General features: G+C 39.9%; 2 protein-coding genes across 3 annotated transcripts in view; one reads left to right on the top strand and one right to left on the bottom strand.

Moving 5' to 3' along the window:
* The window catches only part of astn1 (astrotactin 1), a 395,016-nt gene extending 386,338 nt beyond the window's left edge, over positions 1-8,678 (top strand). The window contains exon 24 of the mRNA XM_062428582.1: positions 8,441-8,678. Within this exon, the coding sequence (XP_062284566.1) occupies positions 8,441-8,678 (238 nt within the window). The remainder of the gene's footprint in view (positions 1-8,440) is intronic.
* Positions 8,679-12,836: 4,158 nt separating this feature from the next.
* pappa2 (pappalysin 2) overlaps positions 12,837-23,140 on the bottom strand; it is a 77,004-nt gene continuing 66,700 nt past the window's right edge. For both annotated transcript variants that reach the window (XM_062428581.1, XM_062428580.1), the window contains exons 26-27: positions 18,063-18,161; positions 12,837-14,477 (exon numbers count right to left, since the gene is read on the bottom strand). In XM_062428581.1, the coding sequence (XP_062284565.1) occupies positions 14,316-14,477; positions 18,063-18,161 (261 nt within the window). In that variant the 3' untranslated portion in view covers positions 12,837-14,315. The remainder of the gene's footprint in view (positions 14,478-18,062; positions 18,162-23,140) is intronic.

Consider the following 23,140-nt stretch of genomic DNA (forward strand, 5'->3'; position numbering starts at 1 on the left):
TGATGACCTCCAAAGCCTCTGCCACTAGCATTGTTGCGCACTCTTTGTCTTGTTATCAACATAATTTGGACACTTTCAATGAACATGTCTGCAAAATATTCACTGACAACATATTTCATCATGTTGTGTTGCAACAAAAGTTGAGCAAGGTGAAACTTGGTCTTGTGTTGTGCGTTGGTATCCCGCAGAGCTTAAGTTGTTCTGAATGCAGCCTTAGAGGTCCACTAAGTGGCTGATATAGTGGAAATAGAGCTACGAACATGGACTGGAGAAACACTGAACCGCAGAAACGTCTGTTAACACTGCGGAGGTGTCTACAAATACTGAGCGGATGTGTTCACACATGTTTGTCAGTGCGTACGGTCTGTTCTGTCATAAATTTCAGTGTTCTCATGGACAGTTTGAGGTCCTGGACAGATGATGAAATTTATGACACACTGACCTTTGCCAACCCTGAAGGCCACACAGATGCGGAAACTATAAATTAACTGAGAGGCCAAGTCCATATAATCAGACTCTGGAATCGAGTCCAGGTAATTCCTGCTATCACAGGGCTTTAGTCTGTGTGTCAGTATGTCAAATACCTAAGTGGGTCAGAGGTGGACTCTTTATAAGCTCTAATCAGACTTTTATTTAGTCTTTTATCAACGGTGGCCACTCATTCATGGATGGTACATCACGTTGCTCTCTTTTTGAGTCTGAGCAGGTTAACGACATTTTTAATTCAATCTCTGTATCTTTGGGTCTATTTGGATTTGGGCTGACTGTTCTCTGTCTTCTTTAAAAAAAAAAGTATAATGCAGGTACGTTTTGGATCAGGTCCAAAATGAAAGACCTCTAACTTGTATCTCTAATGTTTTAAAGTAAAAATGTTTCCAATCCTTCTTCTATTTGGTTCTCTTGCCTCTCTTGTAGACTGGTTGAATTTTTCTGACTCTTTTTATGTGAAACAATCAATTAACTCATGCAGCTTAAGGAACACTGAATATTTTCAGTGTAAATATAAGTATTTTACAAATTTGCTATTTAATTGAAATGATTAAAACTGTGTACACCTACCTACACACCTTACCATGTAAATGTGTGACCATGTATGTACACAGTGCATACAGTACATGCACTATGTGTGGATGATTGCATTTGACGTGCACAGTCAAAACCACACAGAAGTTGCAAGTGGGACTTTTTTTAAGGGGCACTCACGTATCTTGAAAACCATTTTCCACTCCTATACATGCACTGGGATTTATGGTGACAACTGTTGCTATTTGGAACCTGTGAAACGTTCCTCTGCCTTCCTGAGAAATGAAAGCATAACAAACCACATTTTTTTTCTTTATTCTAAGCAAATAAATATCCCAATTTCCTGAAACCACTGAAATCTGTGGCAAAATATTGGGAACATAAAGGGGTTTCAGAAAAATGATATGAATGACAGTATGGCAGCACACTACCAACACAAGGCTTCTTGTCTGCAGACAGGCTGTCCAAGAGGACTGACATCATTAAAATTATTATTTCTTTCTCTGCAGCCCCCATAGCAAAAAAAAAAACAGGGGCTGTTGGCAGTTATATTTGCAAAGGAGATGTTGTCCTGCTGAGCATCCATATGTACATATAACATTGAAAATATACTCAGATTCCAAAAACAATGTATTAACATATGCAAAGTGCTTATTAACCAGGCAACTGCAAAGAGGATGTTTCTTCTCATGTGTCTCTATATGTAAAATGTTTTTTAAATTAGAGAGGAATGCCAACAATAACGCAGAAATATGTTAGACTTAATCTGTTTTGCCTCTTTGAATGAAATGATGGCGTTCAAAATACAGTCATTTTCCAGAAATAATACGGACATTCAGCGGAAATATGGTGATGTGCTATATGTTTACAGAACAGCAGTTGATTTGGAGTGAGTCTAAGACAGGAGATGAAATACTGTACAGGCCTCCACAGGCCACACAGTGTCTGTATTATTACAGCGTGTTAGCCAGCGCCAAGTTTAAGCTCAAAACTCCAAAGAATTGCAGCTTATCGACAGGATCAAAAATAAAAGAAGACTTCTGGGCCATCACTTTGAATAAGTGTTTGACAAGAGGATATTAAGTTTACCATAGAGACTTGAAGAATCAAGCTACTTCTAGTATTATCTAGCCATAGTTGATAGTTTTAGTTTTATTTCAGACCATCTTTATCCAGACACAACTGCAAATCAGTGTAGACTTGACTGGTGTCATTTACTACATTATGTAAGTATACTTGTGTTTGAGCATTGTTAGAGTTTGGATGTACAGAATGCGACACACACGGCAGACTTTAAATTAAAAACCTGTGCATATGCCTGTCAGTTTCTGTGTGTATGTTCACTCTAGATTGATTACAAGAAGATTAATCATAGCACAGATGCAGCCAGATGCGTTTTGTTTATTTTTTACTCCTCTTTGATATTTGAGCTTCAATGTGCAGAATTATGTATGTACAGAGTTTGTTTTCACATTCACCTGCTGAAAAGCTGCTCCGCACTCACCTTAAATCGAAGTTTAAGACATGGAGCTACAATAAATATTTGTGATATCACAGCTATTTTAGAGCCAATCATAGTCCAGTATTCAATTTACACAGTAGTGATATGGAAACTTGAAACCTCCAGTGCACAAACACTGGGAATGAACTTTACAGTGAAGAAGGAGACATCTTGTGTGTGTATTTTAGAGAGTAACTGGCAGAGATGCCGACAGGATGCAAGGAGAGAGAGGGGAATGACCTGCATAGGTCTCTGGCCGGATTCGAACCAGGGACACTGCGATTATGTGGCATGCGCTTTAACCACTCAACCACCAGGGTGCTCCCAGCAGTAAAACTTCTGATATGAACAGTATTTACATAGGTTGTTGAATGAGGGGGAGGAGGAGATGGCGTTTTAAGACGTGGACCACAGATGAGAACTTCAAAGCTGACACCTGATTCATACTCACTAGGAGCATATGATGAAAAAGTTGTTTTTTTGCACTTGACAAAACAATCCTATCTTAATGTCCATTTACTACCTGTTCTAGAGATTTTAGCCAGAACACACAATCTTCATCAGCAGATTGTGTTAACACAGTTATCATGGACCAGCAGATGTAGTAGATTTCCTTATTATTCCTTTTTATTAAAAAGGACTTTAAGGACTTCCCTGTGTGCTTAAAAACTGAAGTCCAACGTTCATTCTTGGCTTTGGAAGCAGCTGTTGAGAAACTGATGAAGTCCATTTAGTAGATCTTCAGAAGCTTCAAACTGCTGATGAGGGTCCAGAATGAACTTAATCAGTCAGAATCTTGACTTCATCAACACCATGGCAGCTGTCATCATTTTCATCCATACCGCTGTCTCCATTTTCAGTCCTACCATCACTTTCACCTCTCCATCATCATTTTCATGACAACCATCATCACATCATCATCATCAGATCTGCCTCATGACCACCAGGTGAGTGTCTTTGATGATAAGCTGAACATCTAAATTCACTGCAGTTTGCTTCCACCTGCACATTCTTCACCCTTAAACTGAATTAAATGAAAGCTCGCAGCAGTGAGGATGAAAGCTTGCAGGTGGCCGGCATAGAAATAGACATGAAGACAGAGCGATGGATAGGTAGAAACAAATGTTTATTCCATCAGTATGGTCATACATTTCATTCATTTCCTTTAACTGGTGCATATTGAATGTGTAGCCTGGGTGCTCTGATGTGTCATCAGTTCATCAGTATAATGTGCCATGGCTCTGGTGACTTTGGTGCATCCAGCAGACTTGTGGCTTGGCAGAATGGGGACTCTGCACTGTAGAAGTGCTGGTTTGGCTGAAGAATGAGGAGAAACTGTGTGTGGAATGAACGAAATCTCGTCTTGCTGCCATTTTCTGACTTTAGACAAACACTGACAGGGTTTTTCAACAAGGGCCAAACGGGCTGCATCAGGCTTAATGGTTATTTATTGCGCTCAGTGTCCCTATGAGATGTATTTATGTGAACTCTGTGCATCATGTTACTAATGGAGATGATTTTTCAGCTGGGCTGGTTTGGCCTACGGACAAGTTCAAGCATTTCATAGGAATCAAGCAGTCTCTCCTCTGCCTCTGCCTGGTATCACAGCCGCCCATTAGCCTGCTTCCCTCCAAAGCACCAGCTCTTTCCTTGCCACGGCCATTCATTTATTCATTCATTCACTTTTCCACTGTTTTACTTTCATCATTCCCACCCAGACCCTCAGCAGCCACTATGTGTGCTTTGGGTCAAAGTTGGAATGTGTCAGTAACCGTGCACCTTACTCTTCAGACAGGAAGCAGTTTTGTGGATGGTTCGGTTTTAGGTTTTGTCATCTGATGATGTCACTCTGAAACAACAGCAGAGCCATGGTGTGATTAATGGGCTGCAGACAGTCTAATGTATCTGAAGCCTGATGTGCATCAACACTGAGATTCCTCTTTTCTTCAAATGCTTGGCAACAAGCATTTCCCACAGTTCACTGCATTTCACAGTTGCTGGTTGGCTGCTTGATTTCTGTGATGCCAACAACTCTCTAAATACTTTCTAAAGAAGCAATGTGGAGGGTTGGGCAGCCTCGGGAGTAGATGTGCTTCTGGTTAAAATAAGATAACTTTATTGTCTGTCATAAACAAAAGAAATTCTTGTTTGACACGGCACATCAACAAGCAAACACACACACACATTTGTCTTTATATCCTTGTGAGGACCCATATTGATACAATGCATTCTCTAGCCGTACCCTAACCTTAACCATCACAACTAAATGGCTAAACCCAACCCCCACTACTAACCTCTTACTAAATTGAATCTAAATCCTAAAATTGCCCTTAGAAGTTGACCAGCAAAATTTTAAACTGAAAAACACACAAACACACAGGTTTACATAAGTAACTTTTGGGGTATTTACATAGACTTAACTAGAGACTTAACTTAACCCTAACCTTTAACTTACAGTAACCCTAACCTTAACCACTGACCAAAAAAATCAGCATTTTAGCAAGAGGGGACACAACTTTTTTCCCCAATTATGCAAACCGTTCCCAGTCAACTGGACTTAAGTCTGGTGTGTGTCCTTAAAAGTGACTTAAGACACACAAACATACACACAAACCAAATATGTTAAAACATCAACTGATAATAACATTGTTAAACAGGTCAGATTACAGTGCCTATTTTCCTCTATGATTATAGAGGGAATAAAAGTTTTTTTGTGGATGTTCTTTGGGTCCAGTGGAACATTGTAGCATTGTCCTGATAGCAGTAACTGAAAGGATTTTAAAGAGGGTTAGAAGGGTCCTGGCTGATCAGAGTGGCTTTCTTGATTAGTGACCAGGTGTAGAGTTCACATAGGGGCGTTTGGGGTGACCCAGTTATTTTCCTTGCCTGATGAGTTATGTGGTAAAGTTTTGTTTTGTGTTAGGTTGTGAGGACATTGTACCAGGGTGAAATTTTAGGTGAGTATAGATTGAATTAGTGTCCTGTAAACCAGGGTTAACATATCCTTGCTGACATTAAAAGTCCTTAGCTTCCTCAGCAGGCGGAGGCGCTGCTGGGCTTTCTTGTACACAGAGTCGGTGTGCTGGGAAAAGGACAAGGAGGTGTCTATCTCTCCATCCATACTTGTTCTAGCAGCTGGCCTTCGATACTGTGGAGTTGGAAAAGATGTGGTTGTTGTGAGTCTGGTTTCTGTCTGCTCCCACAACACTGCTCCTTGGTCTTGGTGATGTTGAACTCCGGGGAGCTTTTCCAAAATGTCCGGACCAGGTTGTTTACTTCCTGATGGCATTCAGACAGAGCATTGGTGCCAGTCAGGTGGGCCACTAGGGCCATGTCATTCGCGCACTTTAAAAATGTCATTCCTTCACTGCCGCAGGAGATGTTGGTGGTGTAAACAGAGAAGAGAATGGGGGATAAAGTGCAGCCTTGGGGGGAGTCCTGTGTTTAAAATCAACTTACTGGATTTAAAATCATTTACAAGCACCTGTTGTAGCCTGTCCTGTGAAAAAAAGAACTCATAATCCATAAAACCAGTGTCAGGTTGACCTGAAGTTCCATTAGTCGGTGCAGTATGGTGTTTGTGTGTATAATATTAAAAGCAAGAGAGAAGTCCATGAATAAAATACAAGTGTTGGGGCATGCTGAGCCCAGGCTTCTGGCCACAGTGTCTAAAAGGGTCAGTCTTGTGTCCCCCACCCCCTGTTTCGCCTTTTAGGCAAACTGGAGCGGATCCAGTCTCTCTGCCACCATCCAGGAGAGCTGGTCATACAGTACTTTCCCCAGGCATTTATACATCTCTAATGTCAGGGCAACTGGCCTGTAGTCATTTGGGTCCTTACGTGTCTTTTTAGGGATTGGGGTTATGGTGAAGTGTAGCAATAATTTCTCTTCTCCTGTTCTACTTTGCTATTTTGATGACTTCTTGTGTTCTAAAGTAGGGGCAGAGGAGCAGTGGCAATCCAGGAGGGCACTAAAGTCTTGAAAATGTTGAAAACTGACCATTCATGGTAAATTATTAGATTTGGCAGAAAAAGGCTCGGCTCTTTGAGGTAGTTCTTTAAAAAAAAATCTGAGCAGCAATGATTCTGCTGGAGCGCTCATCTCAAGCATGGACAATAAATCGTAGTTAAATCAAATAATCCAACAACCTGTTGTCCAGCATGAGGCACATAAAAAATAGAAGATATTGAAGGCATATCTCTGTTTTTGTATCTACTTCGTCATCGAGAGGGAGGGAAACATATGGAGATGATATGTTGGTATCAGTGTTTTGTATGAGGGAGAAGGAAGAGAACGTGCTGGCAGGGTGACTGTTTTGTGGTAGCTTGCAGAATTATTTAAAGCATCATAATATAACAACATTTATTGCTCATGTATATAAGTCAAGAGAGCAATTACACAAACAACCTTTATTGGTCTGTGAAGAACAGGGCTCAGTGAGTCGTATGTATAATCCTGGTTCTCTAGCAGTTTATCCATCAGTTCTTTCTGATGCCTCTAATACTGACTGGGATTCACGTTAACCAGCTTTTCATATTGTTAGTCATTTATATTTATTGGCAAGAGCAACATATGTACAAAGTAAAAAAACATACTTTCTACAGGAAAATAAATAGTTGTTCCTCCATTATTTTTTTTGATAGTTCACCATCCCCACCTCCCCGCCTCCCATTGCCATAAAATAAATAATAATAATAATAAATAAACAAAATAAAATACACGATAGTGCTTGTACGTAAATATATACCCAAGTATATACCTAAATACATAAAAACATACATACATACATACATACATACATACATACATACACATATCATAAGTTAAGGAGCCTCACCTATAACACTCAGTAATATGTCACACATTTTCATGACTGGAGAGACAGAGAGAAGAAAAAGAGAAAAAAAAAGGAAGAGAGATATTACATATGCCGCAAGCACAGCTGATCACACAGATATACAGCATCAAAACAAATCATAAAGTATAGGGTATAAGTGGTCTTAATCATGGGGAAGCACTGTAAGTCGGTCAAAATAAGATAAGAGGGGCTGCCAGGTGGAATAACATTTCTGAGCTGATCCACGGAGAGCAAATTTAAGGGAACATGGCGAAGGGGGTGTAGAGGACTTCCAAAGAAGTAGTATTCTTCTGTGAGCAAGAAGGGAACTAAAAGCAATAATGTTTTGCTGCCAAGGTGTAACATTTTTAGCTGAATCAGGCGTTCCAAAAATGGCTATCGGCACCCGGCAGGACCTTCACCCCAGTGATTTCAGAAATTATTACAAAATAAAATGACCAGAAGCTTATCATTTTAGAGCATGACCAAAAACATGTGTGTTAGATCAGCTGGGTATTGTTCACAACGGTCACATTTATTATCCACTTCAGAATACATTTTTGACAGTTTAGATTTAGAGAGATGGAGTCGGTACAAAACCTTAAATTGGATTAGACTCAGTCCAGCACAGGAGGAAGAGGAGTTGACACATGCAGTAGTCCTCTCCCACCAGTCCCCATCAAACTCCATACCTAACTCTTTCTCCCATGCGCATTTAATATTGTTAAGAGTGTGGTCTTTAAAAGATAGAATTTAATTATATAAACATGAGATAAGAGTCTCGAGAAGAGTATCCATACCTGATTTGGATGGTAACAGTTGAAATATATATATTACATTGTTATCACTTGATGGTGTAGACATGTAATGTGCTTTACAATGTAAACATCAAATTCATTTATTACCCCTTACCGATGATTAAATGGCAGTATATTGTATGCAGGTGATTTTTGTTGAGTCCATCTCCTTTACTGAGAAATGTATCATTAATATTTTCTATTTGTTTTCTGTTGAATGGATTTCTGAATGAAAATCACACTGAAACACACTTTAACCATGTGTGTCGTTCATGCCAACAGGAAGGCCGGCCTCATCCTCTCCCAACTGGACGAACTGTCCCCGTGGTGTAAGGGTCTTCTTCAGGAGGCAAAGATCGGCCTTCGCAGGATGTCCCTCAAGTTCCTGTCCTGCCGTTACACTGACACCAAGGCCTTTGGACTGAACTGGGCGAACATGGGCCAGGATGTCCACAAGGCCTGTGACGAGCAGACCCTCACTGTCATGTATAATGACTACGGCGAGCCCAAGGAGCTCTAAAGCTATTCTGAGGTTTTAGTTTGGATGTGCACAGGAATAGAGATTTGTCAAACTCAACAAAGAATCAAATAAAATGCAGGTTTTTCATTTATTTCTATAAGACATGTGCATTTGAGGTGTCATAAATAAATGTTAATTTTTGCTTCATAGATTTTTATTGTGAGATAAATTCGTCATACAAAAAGAAAATAAATATAGGAGAACAAAATTTAACTCCTTCAGTCTACTTAAAATCTTCTTATCAGGATCAAATAAAATGAAACATTCAATGCATCCTTCAGACAGACGCTGATCTCTCAATGCAGAGTCCTAATAACATCTAATAAACTGGAGCTTCACTGCTTTATTCATCTCTACTGTGCTTTTCTTGACCTAAAAAATAGAAATGTAAACTTGACACATGTTGATTCATAGCTTAAGCACTTCTTTGTCTTTCACCAGACTTTCATCAGTCTTGCTGTGTGAGTGTAGTGGTGCATACACTATTTTCTGAACAGATCAAAGCACCGCCGTAATTCTAAGAAAAAACATGATTGAAAGCTTTGACAGCAAAGCAGCTGCAGGTACGTGATGTAAAAGACTAGCTCGTTGCTTAATTTAAGGTTGAGCTCCGTCAACATCTGGAATCTTGGAAAGGAGGATTGGAAGGCTATGACCACTTGAAAACTAAATTAGATCAGACTTCGGCAAGACCCTCAGCCCTCGAGGCCGGGGTTCTTCGTCATTTCCTGTTTTGTTTCTGTTTAATGCGACGTGGCATGATACATTTATAACACAATAAAAGTAAATACACATAAAAACGATGAAATATGGTGTTTTACATTCAATGCACATGTTTTAATGGAACTAAATGTAAAAAAAAAATAAAAAAAATCACTTTGTTTGACTTTGTTAAATCTTTGATAAAGAAACGTTACTTTGCATTAATCTGATAATTTACTACAGAGTCATCTAAACAGAACACCTGGGATCATTTAGCTTTATATTCAGTACAATATTAAAACATCATGAAGGGTTTCACATCAGCTCTTTTGTGCCATCTTTTGTGTAATCATATCTTAACAAGTTTTACATCACCTTGTACGATAAGGAACACTTACACACTGGAGACCGTTGATGTCAAACAAGAGGCCAAGAAACTGACGATGATATTGATCACGACTTTGTAGGCAGTCCATGTTCATCTGGCAACATGGATACATGTGATGGTTAGTTGCTTCGTAGATTTGACTTGTTTACATAAGGACCCAGGAGATGCTGATTCATTTACAGTTAAAAATCATCGCAGCTTCAGTTCGGCTAGCATGCTCCAACCACCGCCGACAGCAGGTGAACACGTGGTCTCTACAGCTGTAAATTGTTTCGGTATTGGCTGCTTTATTGTGTGGAGTTGCTTATACTGAACATCATCAAAGACATGCTGTTTTTAAATCTCTTTTTACATATTTTAAATGTTAGTGTCAAGACCTGGTTTTGTCATTTAAACACATTGAATACTTATCGGAGTGTGATATATATACATGGAATTGTCATGTAGCACCAGAAACAAAGCCAGTATTTTACAAACGGTCTATGTTTGTATGTATGTGAGGTAGCATGTTAAGGTAAAGCTAAAGAGATCGAGATGTTATTAGAAAGATAAAAAATGAACAATGTAGATAGAAGATGTAAAAGATGGACTGCTGGAAGTTATTTTAGTAGTATAGACATTCAAAATGGGTTAGGGTTAGCTTCACATAGCATCATGATAAAGGTTTAGTGGTATAACCTGCTGAATGTAGTGCTTACAGCTAATGAAGTTGTTATAAAGGATGTTTACTGACTAACAGTGATCACAGAGGGATCCAACTGAACTCAACTTGGAGGAATTGTGTACAGTCCGGTTCATTATCTCTACATATTGCCGCAGACCTGCCAAAACTATCAGAACGTATTTAATTTATTATTATTATTATTATTATTATTATTATTATAGAGGAGAGATCATTCCAAATCTAACCAATGAACACTGTTTAAAGTGACATTTCTGTATTGAAACTGCTAATTAACAGTGTCTTAATGTTTTTGACTGCTTCTCTGTGTTTAAACCTCATGCAATAATGTACATCTTTACAGAGATTCTACTGACATTCTTTTCAACTAATACAGCGTGATTGATTCGCCTTGAGTTGTCATGTTCCTCAATGTTATTTTTATTACCGTGCAGTGGCCATGTTGGAGATCGATGTCAAAGAAATGCAAATGTATATTAGTCGTTGATTTTTAACAAATCTCACATGTGAATACTAAACTGAACGCTTGTAGATTTTTGTATAGGCGGCAAAGTATTTCATAAATGCATCACATTATAGCACAGTGCAGTGTTTTCCTCCTGTATATAAATGTACAACGGGTGATATTTTACGACATTTACGTGTGCTTTGGTAGATACACTATTGTCCTGTAATATCTGCTGTGTAGCTTAGTCAGATTAATCCACTAATGTAATGTTCTAATGTAAAGTTTTTACTTCTTTTAATTTTGATCTGAAGACAGCTTGAAATTGGATTGGACTTTAAATGATTGGTTGATTCATAGATCAAAGTAGAATTTAGTTGCACATAAATGGTAATATGACAAAAGAAGTGATTTGAACTTGAAATGAACCAAGCAACAAGATTGACACCTTTTGACCTTTGAGAGAAAGGGGAAGCAACCATCTACTATCTGCATGATATATTGTCTATACTGTATGTGGCTATCATAAACTCAACTTTTTTCACTTTGATCTTTGCTACTTCAAAGAACAATAAAGAATATATTATGAAACATGGCTGTATGAATATTCTTCCCCCTGCTGTTATAAATCTACCAGAGCTTACTACAAGAGATTTTTTTTATTTTATGTGTGCACATAAGTTATTCATACTGTTGGATAACTTAATTTGTGGAATTGTTTATTCATACTGGAACTGTAAGTTACAGCTTATTGTTGCTACTCTGATCAGTCAGGGAGGAGCACTCTGTTAGAGGAATTACTGTTTTATTCCTTCATATTAATATCATCCGATACTAAATTTAGTGAACTGACCCTTTATATTGAAGCGTATTCATTTGTGATTCATGCAAGATGTCATGTATATACTCTACTGCATTTGTGAATGTAAAGTATTACGGTCGTATTCGCTCTGCAGGAAGATGCAGATCCGTGTTATTGATACCGTCGGCGTCCCTGCTCATATATTACACAAACCAAATGCATGTCCACATAGAAACCAGCTGTGGTAAGCGTCATTCAGAAAAATGTGGCCTACCTGGAATTTGGAAAGGAGGTTAAAGTAGAAGTCAGTCTACTGCACGGCCAAATGGAATGCCTTCGTCCATGACAAAGCATTATATCTAAAGTGAAACGACTTCATTGCAGGTCTGCACATTTCCAACCGCAGACAGTTTTGGAAATGACTCCCTAATAATTTAGAACTTTGTCCGGGTTCAGAAGGTAAAAGTTTGTGGGTAATAGAGTTGTCCTGACATATTGCAACCGCATGATATGAAGTTTTACTGGTAGCTGAGTTATTTGTGCTCACCATTATAAGCACAGTAGGTAAGGTATGTCTGCAGTCTCTAAAGTCTACTGCCTTCAGTTAGGTCGTCTGTTCAAATGACTAAAACCTGATGAGAGAGTCTTAACTTCAATATAGAATATCTGTATTCATAAATGAAATGACGCCTGTCTTTAAATATCAGCAAAGAACTTTGTTTGCAAGTTTGGAACCAAAACGTAGCTGTGCAATTATGGACCAAATAAATGTGTGTATACTGTATGTGTGTGTATGTAATGTGTGGTCTGTCATATGTTATTTTTGAGGACTCCTTTCAGATTTAGGACCGGTAAATTTGGAGTGGTGTGATGGTTAGGGTTAGGGTAAGTCCCCAGAAAATTAATGTAAGTCTATGTAATGTCCCCAAATGTGACCATGGTCTCATGTGTGTGTGTGTGTGTGTGTGTGTGTGTGTGTGTGTGTGTGTGTGTGTGTGTGTGTGTGTGTGTGTGTGTGTGTGTGTGTGTGTGTGTGTGTGTGTGTGTGTGTGTGTGTGTGTGTGTGTGTGTGTGTGTGTGTGTGTGTGTACCAAATAGCCTATAGTAGCTACATATAACTAAATGATATTTCCTTCATATAACTGGAATTCATTTTATTCAAACATCATTTGTACATGCACAAAACAAACAAAAGACACATCCTTTATGAACAAACAAATCAAATAAACCAGCAGAAAGACATAAAAGGGGTCGATATAAAGTTGCTATTTATTTCATATAGAGTATAAAGTATTGTAAAATATCACAAAGAATAATGATTACACTTTTATAGATACAATATTTGGATGGGCTACTTCATCATTTCTGGCTAATGGATAGCAGAATATTTCTGACATACATACAATATATGCAAGCAGAAATCTGTGTTGAGCTGAAAAGAAAAGGCATGGCTGGTTGTCCCAAAGATATTGGGTTTGGTTTTTTTTTCCAGAGTTTCTCTTTTATAGCTTGTTTCTTTCATAGTGTGTAAGATAAGAGTGTTTGTGTAAATATGAATACGACAGCATGAAAGCCCTGCGCACATGCTGTACGGCACACATAAATGATGATGTTATTACTGGACATGTGATATAAATAGTGTGTCGACTTCGTGTGACTAATACGTGATCTAGTAGATATGTTAGGTGATCCAAATATATTAGTCTATACATGTTAGTCTTTTACAGTGTGTATCCTTTTACATTCCTAACAGCTAATGGTATGACTGAACTGTTTTGTAGAAGGATCTGAAGCACGCTGATGAAGATTTGAACTGTTTTAAGTGTTGTTGTCTTTTCCTTTTTCATATAGACTTAAATCTTATATATCTTGAGTAGTCATCAGATGAGTTAAAATGAACAAACGTGCCTTTTTAAAATGAGCATACGGTATGGACCTCGGTATGATTTGAGTAACCTACTTTGAAAATTCTATTGGACGCTAATATTTTTCCATCTAACAGTATAATTAGGTAGTTAGTAGCAATAACTCTCACTGTAAGGACTGTGCATGTGCTTAAATGTTTTCAGGCACAGTCAGTCCTTTTTGGTTTCTTTATCCTGACATTAATCAACTCCAGAAAAGTACTTGAATCCATAGACAATAGTGATTTGATCCAATTATGACGACTTGATTTATACACAAGTGGATCAACAGGGTTTTTTCATAACCTGAACTGAACCAGACTTCAGTGTTTTCCTCCGTTAATGCGCCCTATTTTTATTCTTTTTGTATTTCTTAAAACATCATTTTCTGCTATTACCCGAATCCAGCAGTGAAGACAACCCTTAACCTCTTAACAGGAAAAGAAAACATTACATCTACTTGTGGATATTATTTGACTGGATTGAAGCTGGAACGCATAAATCAAATGTATAAACCACTCGTGATGCTTTTTAACAACAATATTGCTTTTGATTGAATTAAAAAAAAGGGCTCTCACTGTATGGCCTGACTTCAGTCGCATTCTCTGCGTCACAAAATGTTAAAAATCAGATATTTTTTGTTTGTTTGTTGTGGTGTGTAGCTTGTGGTTTGACTCTGTTTAACACAAGTTCAGCTTCTTTTATCCCTCCATCTTATTGCATTCCTCCTCCGGCTCCGGCTCCTCCTCCTCCGCCTCCTCCTCCTCCTCCTCCTCCTCCTCCTCCCAAGTGTTTGGCTTTGCTCTTATTCTCCTCGGCGTCCGGATCACGGCAAGTGCACTCATCCTGATTGCAGTCCGCCCCAAACTGAATGACCTGTCAGTAAACAAGCACAACATTTAGCGCTCGGCTTCCCAGAGCCACTATAGATCTTTCAATCTGCGGCTGGATTCAAACAAAAACACAAGATGTGACATTTCAGGCCTGTCTGGTGCAGATGTCATTTTTAATGGATGATTAAACCGAGAAAACACACATTCCATTTGGTTGGTTTCCCTGTTTAAAACTGTCTGAGATGTTTCTTTGATGAGATCTGATAAAAAATCTTGCTTCTATATTCCATTGGAAGCAAGTGGAACAAAAGCATAGAAAGAGAAGTATGAAAGTAAATATTACATCAGGACTTTTAGTATAAGCAGAGAAAAATGCACAAGTTGAGGAGGCATCCCAGTTGGGTTGTTACCTTTCAACTGTAGCAAAGAGCACGTCTTTGAATGGCAAAAACAGACAATAAAAAGTCAATGTGCTTGAACTGAGCTAGCAGCTAGTGGACAGTTTTGTCCCCTTCTCCTACATTCGGTTTGTGCTGAAAGGTAAGTACCGCTTAGTAACCCGAGCGTGGTCTTATTAGACTTGTTGTATTTCCTCACAGTTTCAAAGAGAACTCCCACGACCCCCCGGAGGCCGATAAAGTGCATGATGTCAAATGGTTCAACGTGGCCTTTGAACGGCGAGAAACCTTGAGGGTCTTCAGGGGGAATGGAGGGAGGAACGCACCGCCGTGGAGGTGAACGGATGAACACATGTTAAGAATCAACAACAAGAGGCTGCCAGCTCTTGTCTAGGAAGCGAGCCATCACCACAAGTTGCAAAATAAACTCTGGTGCCCCGCGAAGCAGTCTGTTGCAAGAAATGTAAACATTCGCTCCTGGAGAGAAGGAGTGAGGGGGAAGAGTGAGAGAAAGAAAGGGAGAGGGGGAGAAAGGAAGAGTGGGAGGCGAGGAAAGAAAATAAGGATGACGGCAAGCAAGGCGAGAAGGAGAGTGGGAGGTAGCAGCTGGTCGGCCTTCACTGCTGATTGCACTCAGTTTTGGATTGAGACGGGGTTGATGGCAGGGTAATAGTTTCACTGAACGAGCTGCAGAAGGCCCAGCTTCACTTAAAATGCGAGCAGTCCCATTTAAGACGAATTGGCGCGGCCATTAAATGTTTCCTTAACAGCTTCATCTTGATTCATTGATGCAGGCGCGGAACAAGCCAAGCAATACTCCACCTTTGATGCCTTCTAACAACCTTTGGAGAGAGAGAAAGGGCTTTGCTTTTTCCTTTATCCACAGAAACAAAAGCCAAGTCTTTTGGCTGTTGTCGAGTGTTTGGATCAGTTGCCTCCCTGCTGTTTACTGCAACATATTCATGAGGAGAACTCATGTGACGAGAAAAGCTTTCGAATCGATGAATTCAACTTTGCATGCAGCCCAAAGTGAATGGTGTCATGTCATCTTTGTCTTCCTTCCGTTTGCTCTGCTTCTTTTACTGCTTTGGCCCCCATGTCGGGATAAAACAGCGACTCGAGTTAACAAATCAAAGGGAGATCGTGTGCTTCCATAGATGGTGTAGCAGCTCAGATCTTTTCTCTGCTGGCCAATGACTGAATCCCACCTGAATCATCTCTGGTGTATCCCTCCTCCCTTGTCATCGCTGTGACTACCCCTGTAAATAAAACCAATACTGCCTGCACTCCATAAAAAGTAGGCAGCTGGCCTCTGTGGACTGATCCAGACGCAAATAGATATGAATATTGATTCAAATATTTGATGTAGTTCAGATGTGGATGAATTCTCCTGCCAGATCCTGAAACAATCTGTTTTACCAGCAGAATAAGGTAAATCAGCTCATTGTTGTCTGTGTGTTTTAACCCTGATTATAGGTAAGTACTGAAACTGTAGAAAATTGCCAAAAAATATATCAAGTCTCAAGTTTTAATTTTTTTGGCGGTGGAGAAAATATGTGATCTGGGTCACGCTGTGTTAAAAACCTGTAATTTCCTACACCTGCATAAGTCGAGCCACATAGAAACAGAGAGTTCTGTAAACAACCCCACCATCCAGCGCTCTCTGTTACCCTCCTCCTTTAACCTAACCTCCCCCACCCCCCGCTAACTGCATCACTCCGCTGGAGCGGCGGCGGCAGTCAGGATGCTGACTCTCACAGCGGTTTAGTTCACTTCCTAAGAGCAACCCCTGCTCGCCGAGCTGCTGTTTTACAGTGGCCGAATGAACCGCAGACCATCAGACACCTCGCTGCTCCCACCCTTATACCCCCTCCCTCCCCCTTCCCCTTGTAAAAGAGCAGTTAGTGGCAGTCTGGCAGCTCATTTATTATGACGGCAGCTACAGACTCGCTGAACTCCTTCTCCATTTAGGAAGGAGCTGCCAGTGAGTCATGGCGTGCTGCGGACATGGAGGAGACAGCGGAGGCTCGGCCAACTGTAGGCTATAGGAATTAATAGGCAGGGCCCCCTGAATGGGTGTCATGAATATGTGGCTGTACAGTAGCCAAATAGGGTATAGTAGGAGGGGGAAGGGGGGGGGGGGGGGTTAGCTACTCCCAAAACGTCCACACAGGAGAGAAGTCCTCATGAAAGCGCAGAAAAATAGGAAAAAAAGACGTGTTTATGTAGAGGTAGTTCAGGGAATGAGTGCCCTGGTTTCCACCACTGGCCCAACGCGGGCTTGCTCATTATTATTCATACCATTCCTCTTACCCACCCAATATATACAGCAATCATTTACTGCAATTAGTGTAATATGATACATTTGCATCTTGTAGCGAGCACGAATGAGCTATCACCAGTGAGAGCATGTTAGGATGGATAAGCACGAAGATATCCAACATATTCCTCATACTGATTAGGCCTGTACTAGGCTTCTTGTCATCAAATTATAGACCGAAATCACGCCGTAGAGCTGCGCAACATAAAAGCTTTTTATCCACACTAAAGATGCTTTAAATTAAGTGTTTTCACCAATTAAGTAATACATTAGGATTTTCATTCTCACCTGCTAAAACTGTTATAGTGTAATAAAAAAGAATCTCATCAGGTATATTATGTTCATATACAAGTATTCTGATACCCTGACTCCTTGACTCATTACTTGTAGTGGAGAAATGTCTTAATATGAGAGGTGAGAAAGCCTATAGCAGCATGGGTGGTGAAAACCTGCTTATTTACCATTTGAGTGGAAAAGCTGGAGGGCACAAGTCTCCTCTGTTGTTTTAAGTACAGATGAGGGAGACTAAATAGGCTCAGTCATTAACAGGAGAGAGGGGAAAGTAGCAGGGATCTGTGTTTGTTTGTTTAGTGGAAGTCTCCTGCGTGGCAGCACAGCACTCCAAAAAGAGATGGATTTCTACTACTGTAAACAGGAAGAATCTGGCTTTGAATCCAGCTTCAGCCTCTAAGCTCCATCTTGATTGCGAGACGCGAGCCCTGCCACCTTTATAACAAAGTGGACGGACATTATAAGTTATATTATATCTATTAAAAGAATACCCTGGAGAAATATATTTTATTATTGAAAAAACACAAGCCAGATGGAGTGAAATGAAAAATCAATCTTTCTCTTCCTGTGTAAATATGGCAGACAGGAGGTATAGCACTGGAAACGCTTGTTTGTGTACCTTTCTGGTGGAGAGTGTGGACGGGCAGCAGTCTCCTCCGTCATACTGGCAGTAGGCCCGGTTGTTGATGGTGTCACACCAGCCATCCCCTCCAAAAGGCTAGACACAAGTCACAAACAAGAAAAGGTGGTATTTATTATGGTTTGAGAAAGTTGTCTCCCAACACAGCATGGAAGGCCAAACAAAGAAATGTAATCCACTTCTTCCCAGAAAACAGATTTCCACTAAGTGGCAAACATTGTCATACAATGAAGTTGTTTGGAACAAATGTCCATGAAACAAATCAAAATAAACTATCATGCAACATGATCTGAGTCCAGTCCAAGTTGTACATTCAGTCATACCAGTGAATCATTTACATGGTTATTGTTTGCTCTGACAAATGTCATAGAGAGGTCGACTTGTATACATTGAACAGGCTGGAGGCAGGTTTTCAAATCAATGTACAAGCATTATTAGATACATGATTCATTTGCATAACTTGTTTTTTTGCTGTGGAACATGTGATCCCAGCTTTTTGCTCTCAGCCTTAGCTCCATATATCTATGCAGTCTATGCAGCCTGGGGTAAACAAGTTCAGTCAATAAGAAGCATTAATGCACTGCATACATTATTATATTAAGCAAGTGGGTATTCTAACCTAATAATAATTCTATGCACATTTTCCAACTCCAAACTGTACAAACTTGAATGCTTTTTAGATTGAATCATTTTCAGGTGATATGTATTTGTGTAATGAGGAGGGTGATTAAATGGGCCAAAAAAGAGTTTTAACTGACACTGAAAAGTCAACAATTGTAAATTGCCTTTCAGACGGATGCAACACTCTTGAAATAGCTCAACTATTAACGCGTGACCACCGCTGACAATCAAATGTTCTGTTGCAAGTAGTCAACACGGTTGCAGAAAAATGCATGGCGAAGACAATGCACAAATTAACTGCAAAAGACTTGAGAAGAATTAAACGTGAAAATCCCATTATCTTCCAGCCCCCATATTCCAGAACCGCAACCTACCTAGAGAGTCCAGAAGAAGGACGTGTCAAGTGATCAAAGACATGGCTGAGGTAAAAAGGGCTGAAGCAGGACCACCACTGACTAAGATTCACAAGTTGAAGTGTCAAGATTGAGCCAAGAAATACTTGAAGACAGATTTTTCAAAGGTTTTATGGACAGACAAAATGAGAATGACTCTTAATGGACCAGATGGACGGGCCCGGGGCTGGATCACTATTGGACACAGGGCACCACTTATCGGGTGCCAGCAAGGTGGATGAGAGGTACTGGTATGGGCTGGTATCTTGAAGAATGATCTAGTTGGACCGTTTCAGGTTGAAGATCAACTCTAAACCCACTGCCAGTTTCTGCAAGATACTGTCTTCAAGCAGCGGTACACAAAGAAGTCCTCAGCATTCAAGAAGGTCATGATATTTATGCAGGACGATGCTCCATCACATGCCTCCAAGTATTCCACTGCTTGGCTAGCCAGCAAAGGCCTCAAAGATGACCGAATAATGGCCTGGCCCCCTTCCTCACCTGACTTAAATCCTATTGAGAACTTATGGGCCTTTCTCGGATGTGAGATTTACAGTGCGGGAAGACAATACACCTCTTTGAACAGCATTTGGGAGGCTGTGGTTGCTGTTTCAGCGAAAGTTGATCGTCAACAGATCAAGAAACTGACAGACTCCATGGATGGAATGCTCATGGCAGTTATTGAAAATAAGGGGTGCTATATTGGTCACTGAATATTTCTGAAAGGCCAAAAATGTTATTAAATTGTTGTTTTGCGTTACTTTGTGTGTTACACTAACTCTAAAGATTGTTGGGAAAATGTCTTTTTGTAATCTGTATAATAATTCTGCACACTTATATTCCCCTGAGAAAGACAAAACTCACTTTTCCTTTGTGAAACTAAAATTCAGGTTTGAGGTTCAGTAACCTTTTGGTTGATTGCCATCATCTTTTAGCAATAGTCTGGAGTCTGGAGTCTTGGTTGCTTATTTGGTTGATACCAGGATTATAAATTAAATGCTGATGTAGGCTTATATTAGAGTATTTCTCTGGATAAACCAGCTTCACGTTAGCTTTGTAAAACATTGGCAGGATTTGTTTAACATTCTTAAGATGTTGGCTTAACACAGTGAAATATTATAGAAAGAAGTCTGATAAACCCAGCAGTGTGTCCAATGTGCCTTGAATGCTAGAGTAAATCAATGGTTGGTGCTTTAGGATTTAGACCCTATAGCCTGATGTCTGCTATGGCAATCCTTTGTATGGTGGATTTGCATTGTTTAAGGTCTGAGCTGGATTATGGCACAAGGGACTGAAACATCATATTGAGTATACTGATAAACAACGGCATACCCCGAGACCTGTTGCGCAAGTAGAATCTGCTTTCACTTTTAGAATATTTGTGAAGAGATGGAGTAAAGGTTTTTTCTTTTCTTTTGGCATTGCAGAATAAATAATACGACAAACTGATACAAAAAATCATTCAATGTAATTAAATGCAAGGAATGTTTATTTTTACATCCTTTTTGGCTGCCTTTTAATTAAACTACGATGGATAGAGTGGACAAATACACATGCAGATGTCATTTAATGACTGTCAGGTATGCTTCATGTTACTTAGAATACCTGTTAATGACAATTCCTCAAACTGTTTTTGCAATGCCTTGGCCAGTGTGGGAGTCATTATGGAGAAACTGTGGAGTGGCGTGCACATTTGTGGAATTCAACTTACATTGAATCTCAAACTTTTCATGATGAAAGCCTTTTTAATGTTTTCGACTAAACCTTGAGGGCTTCCCTGAAGTGCCAACAATATGAAAATAAGTGCAGAGTGCCAAAGATACTTTTGGCTTTCTCCGATGGACTGATGGAGTCATTTCAAAGTCTCAGGGTTCTACCTAAACTGCGCGGGGGGAGAGAGCAGCTGCTGAGAAGATTTCTGCAGTTTTCTCTTCACTTCAAAGAACTCCCTACTTGACGAATCCCCTTGCCTTTCCTAACTAAACTGCCGTGGCATAAATAAATCTATTTAATTGTTCTGTTGCTGAGTAAATACTTTACCAGCAATTGCACCAGATGCCTCACCCAAATCACTACTAGTATGTCTTAGGTAGTCAAGAATAATACAGACATGCTTAGCCTAATGTCACGTTTTATTTGAAATTTAATGAGATCCGTAGCTGAGCTTTATTGTGGGTTTTATTATTTCATGTACATCTATTTCCTTGCTGAGAACTGCTAAACCCCATGCTTTACACACATGAGGTTAATTTTGAGGCCAGGGCTCATGTAGAGGTTAATTAGTATCTACATTGCTTCCAGGCAGCATATATTTTGTTTTCGACAGAAATGCGCAGACCCATGTAGAGTATTAAACCAGCAAGACTTGGCTGCGCACCTTAGTCCCCTATGTGTAATTAAAAGGTCAACTGGTTTATGTATTACCTTTATACAGGAACTCCCTTCAAATCAGTTTAAACGAGACAGAGATGTACAAAGCAGCAGTAGCCAACCCCACACCTTGCTAACATAAATATTTCACCTCTTAGCATCGGCTGTTTCAAATGGGAGCATGTGCTGTCATCAGCACCTGCCAAGCGCTTCATCAGAACATTATAAAACACAGATATGAATTCTAGTGAACACTCATCTGTCAAGCAATATATTTATTGTTTTACTTCTCTTGTCCATGTGACTGAAAGTGTTTTTCCTTTTGATAGGAAATACAGTTCGTGGAGTTTAAGGGAGGTGTGTGTATGTGTGTGTGTGTGTGTGTGTGTGTGTGTGTGTGTGTGTGTGTGTGTGTGTGTGTATTGACGGTGGATATAGTTTGGGGGGTTGTAAAACACTCCACCACAGTGTGCCAAATATTATAGGATATGACGCATAGGACTTGGTGAATCATTGGCTATATGTACAGAATAAAGAAAAGAATGCGAGAACTAGAAAACCAGAAAATGCTGTGGTGTGTACATGTACTGCAACAGGATAGAAGTATGGATTTCTCCAAAACCTACCATTTACATGGGTCTGTTATCCTTTACATTTTCATTTATTTTTGATCCATGATTGGCATTTTTAAGTGTATTATAAGTAGCTGGGTTATAGACTAATTAGAGGCATGTTAGGTGGTGAAACCCTTTCAGTAATGTGACACTGCCTCTTTAAGAGTTTTTATATTCGGGTTTCTCGCTTACATACGTTTTAGAAATCATTGTTATTGCCAAAAAATCTGTGAATAAACAGATGACTTAAGTGCACATAAACACATGATTGAAGTTCAGTGCCTGCATTTCAAAATGTCACTCACTGCCAGCTGACTGCAAACTTTTGCTGCTGGGGGACTGAGCTTGTGCTTCAAAATAAAATGATATGTCACCGGGTCAGCTGTAAAATCCCTTTTACACTGAAGTGTCATACGCAACTTTTCAACTGACTATACGTCCTTGTGTTAGGTAGGAGCTTTCCACTGACGATCCACTAAAAGACTTATATTGAGGCTACAAGAAATTCAGCCTTATTTATAACCTATAACTTCTCTGACCAGCAAGAAGAAGCATGCATTGTGCTTGATAAATGACGAGGTGCAGGTGACGGCGTTCATTGCATTTCGGGTGATCCCTAAAGCCGCCTAAGACTGTAATGTTTCATAACTTTATGGAAATTTGACATCACTGGCTCTGAGCTCTAGAGCAGTCGGAGCCCTCATGGCCGGCAACGATCACTGCAGAAAACACCCCCAGGGTGAGAACAGCCTGGCTGTTCTCAAAATGCTCTTGGAGAAAGGATAGCATGTCCTGCAGAGAGCAGGAACGTGGGTTGATGGTTCTGGACTTGGACTAGTCCTAAAACAGCTGTAAATGAGCTCCATACACCTTTCCAAGTCAGAGAAGATCTGGTACATTGTCGCAACAGTTGCCTCCTGAGTAACTTCCAGTGGAGATATATCAGGCATTTCCAACTGGAAGACTCAAGGGAGACCCCAGGGAAGACCCAAAACATGCTGGAGAGATCATATTTGCAGAAGAGCCTGTGAACACAGCTGGATTCCCCTAGAACACCTGG

This window comes from Scomber scombrus, chromosome 11 (assembly GCF_963691925.1).
Source record: "Scomber scombrus chromosome 11, fScoSco1.1, whole genome shotgun sequence".
Classification (NCBI taxonomy): domain Eukaryota; kingdom Metazoa; phylum Chordata; class Actinopteri; order Scombriformes; family Scombridae; genus Scomber; species Scomber scombrus.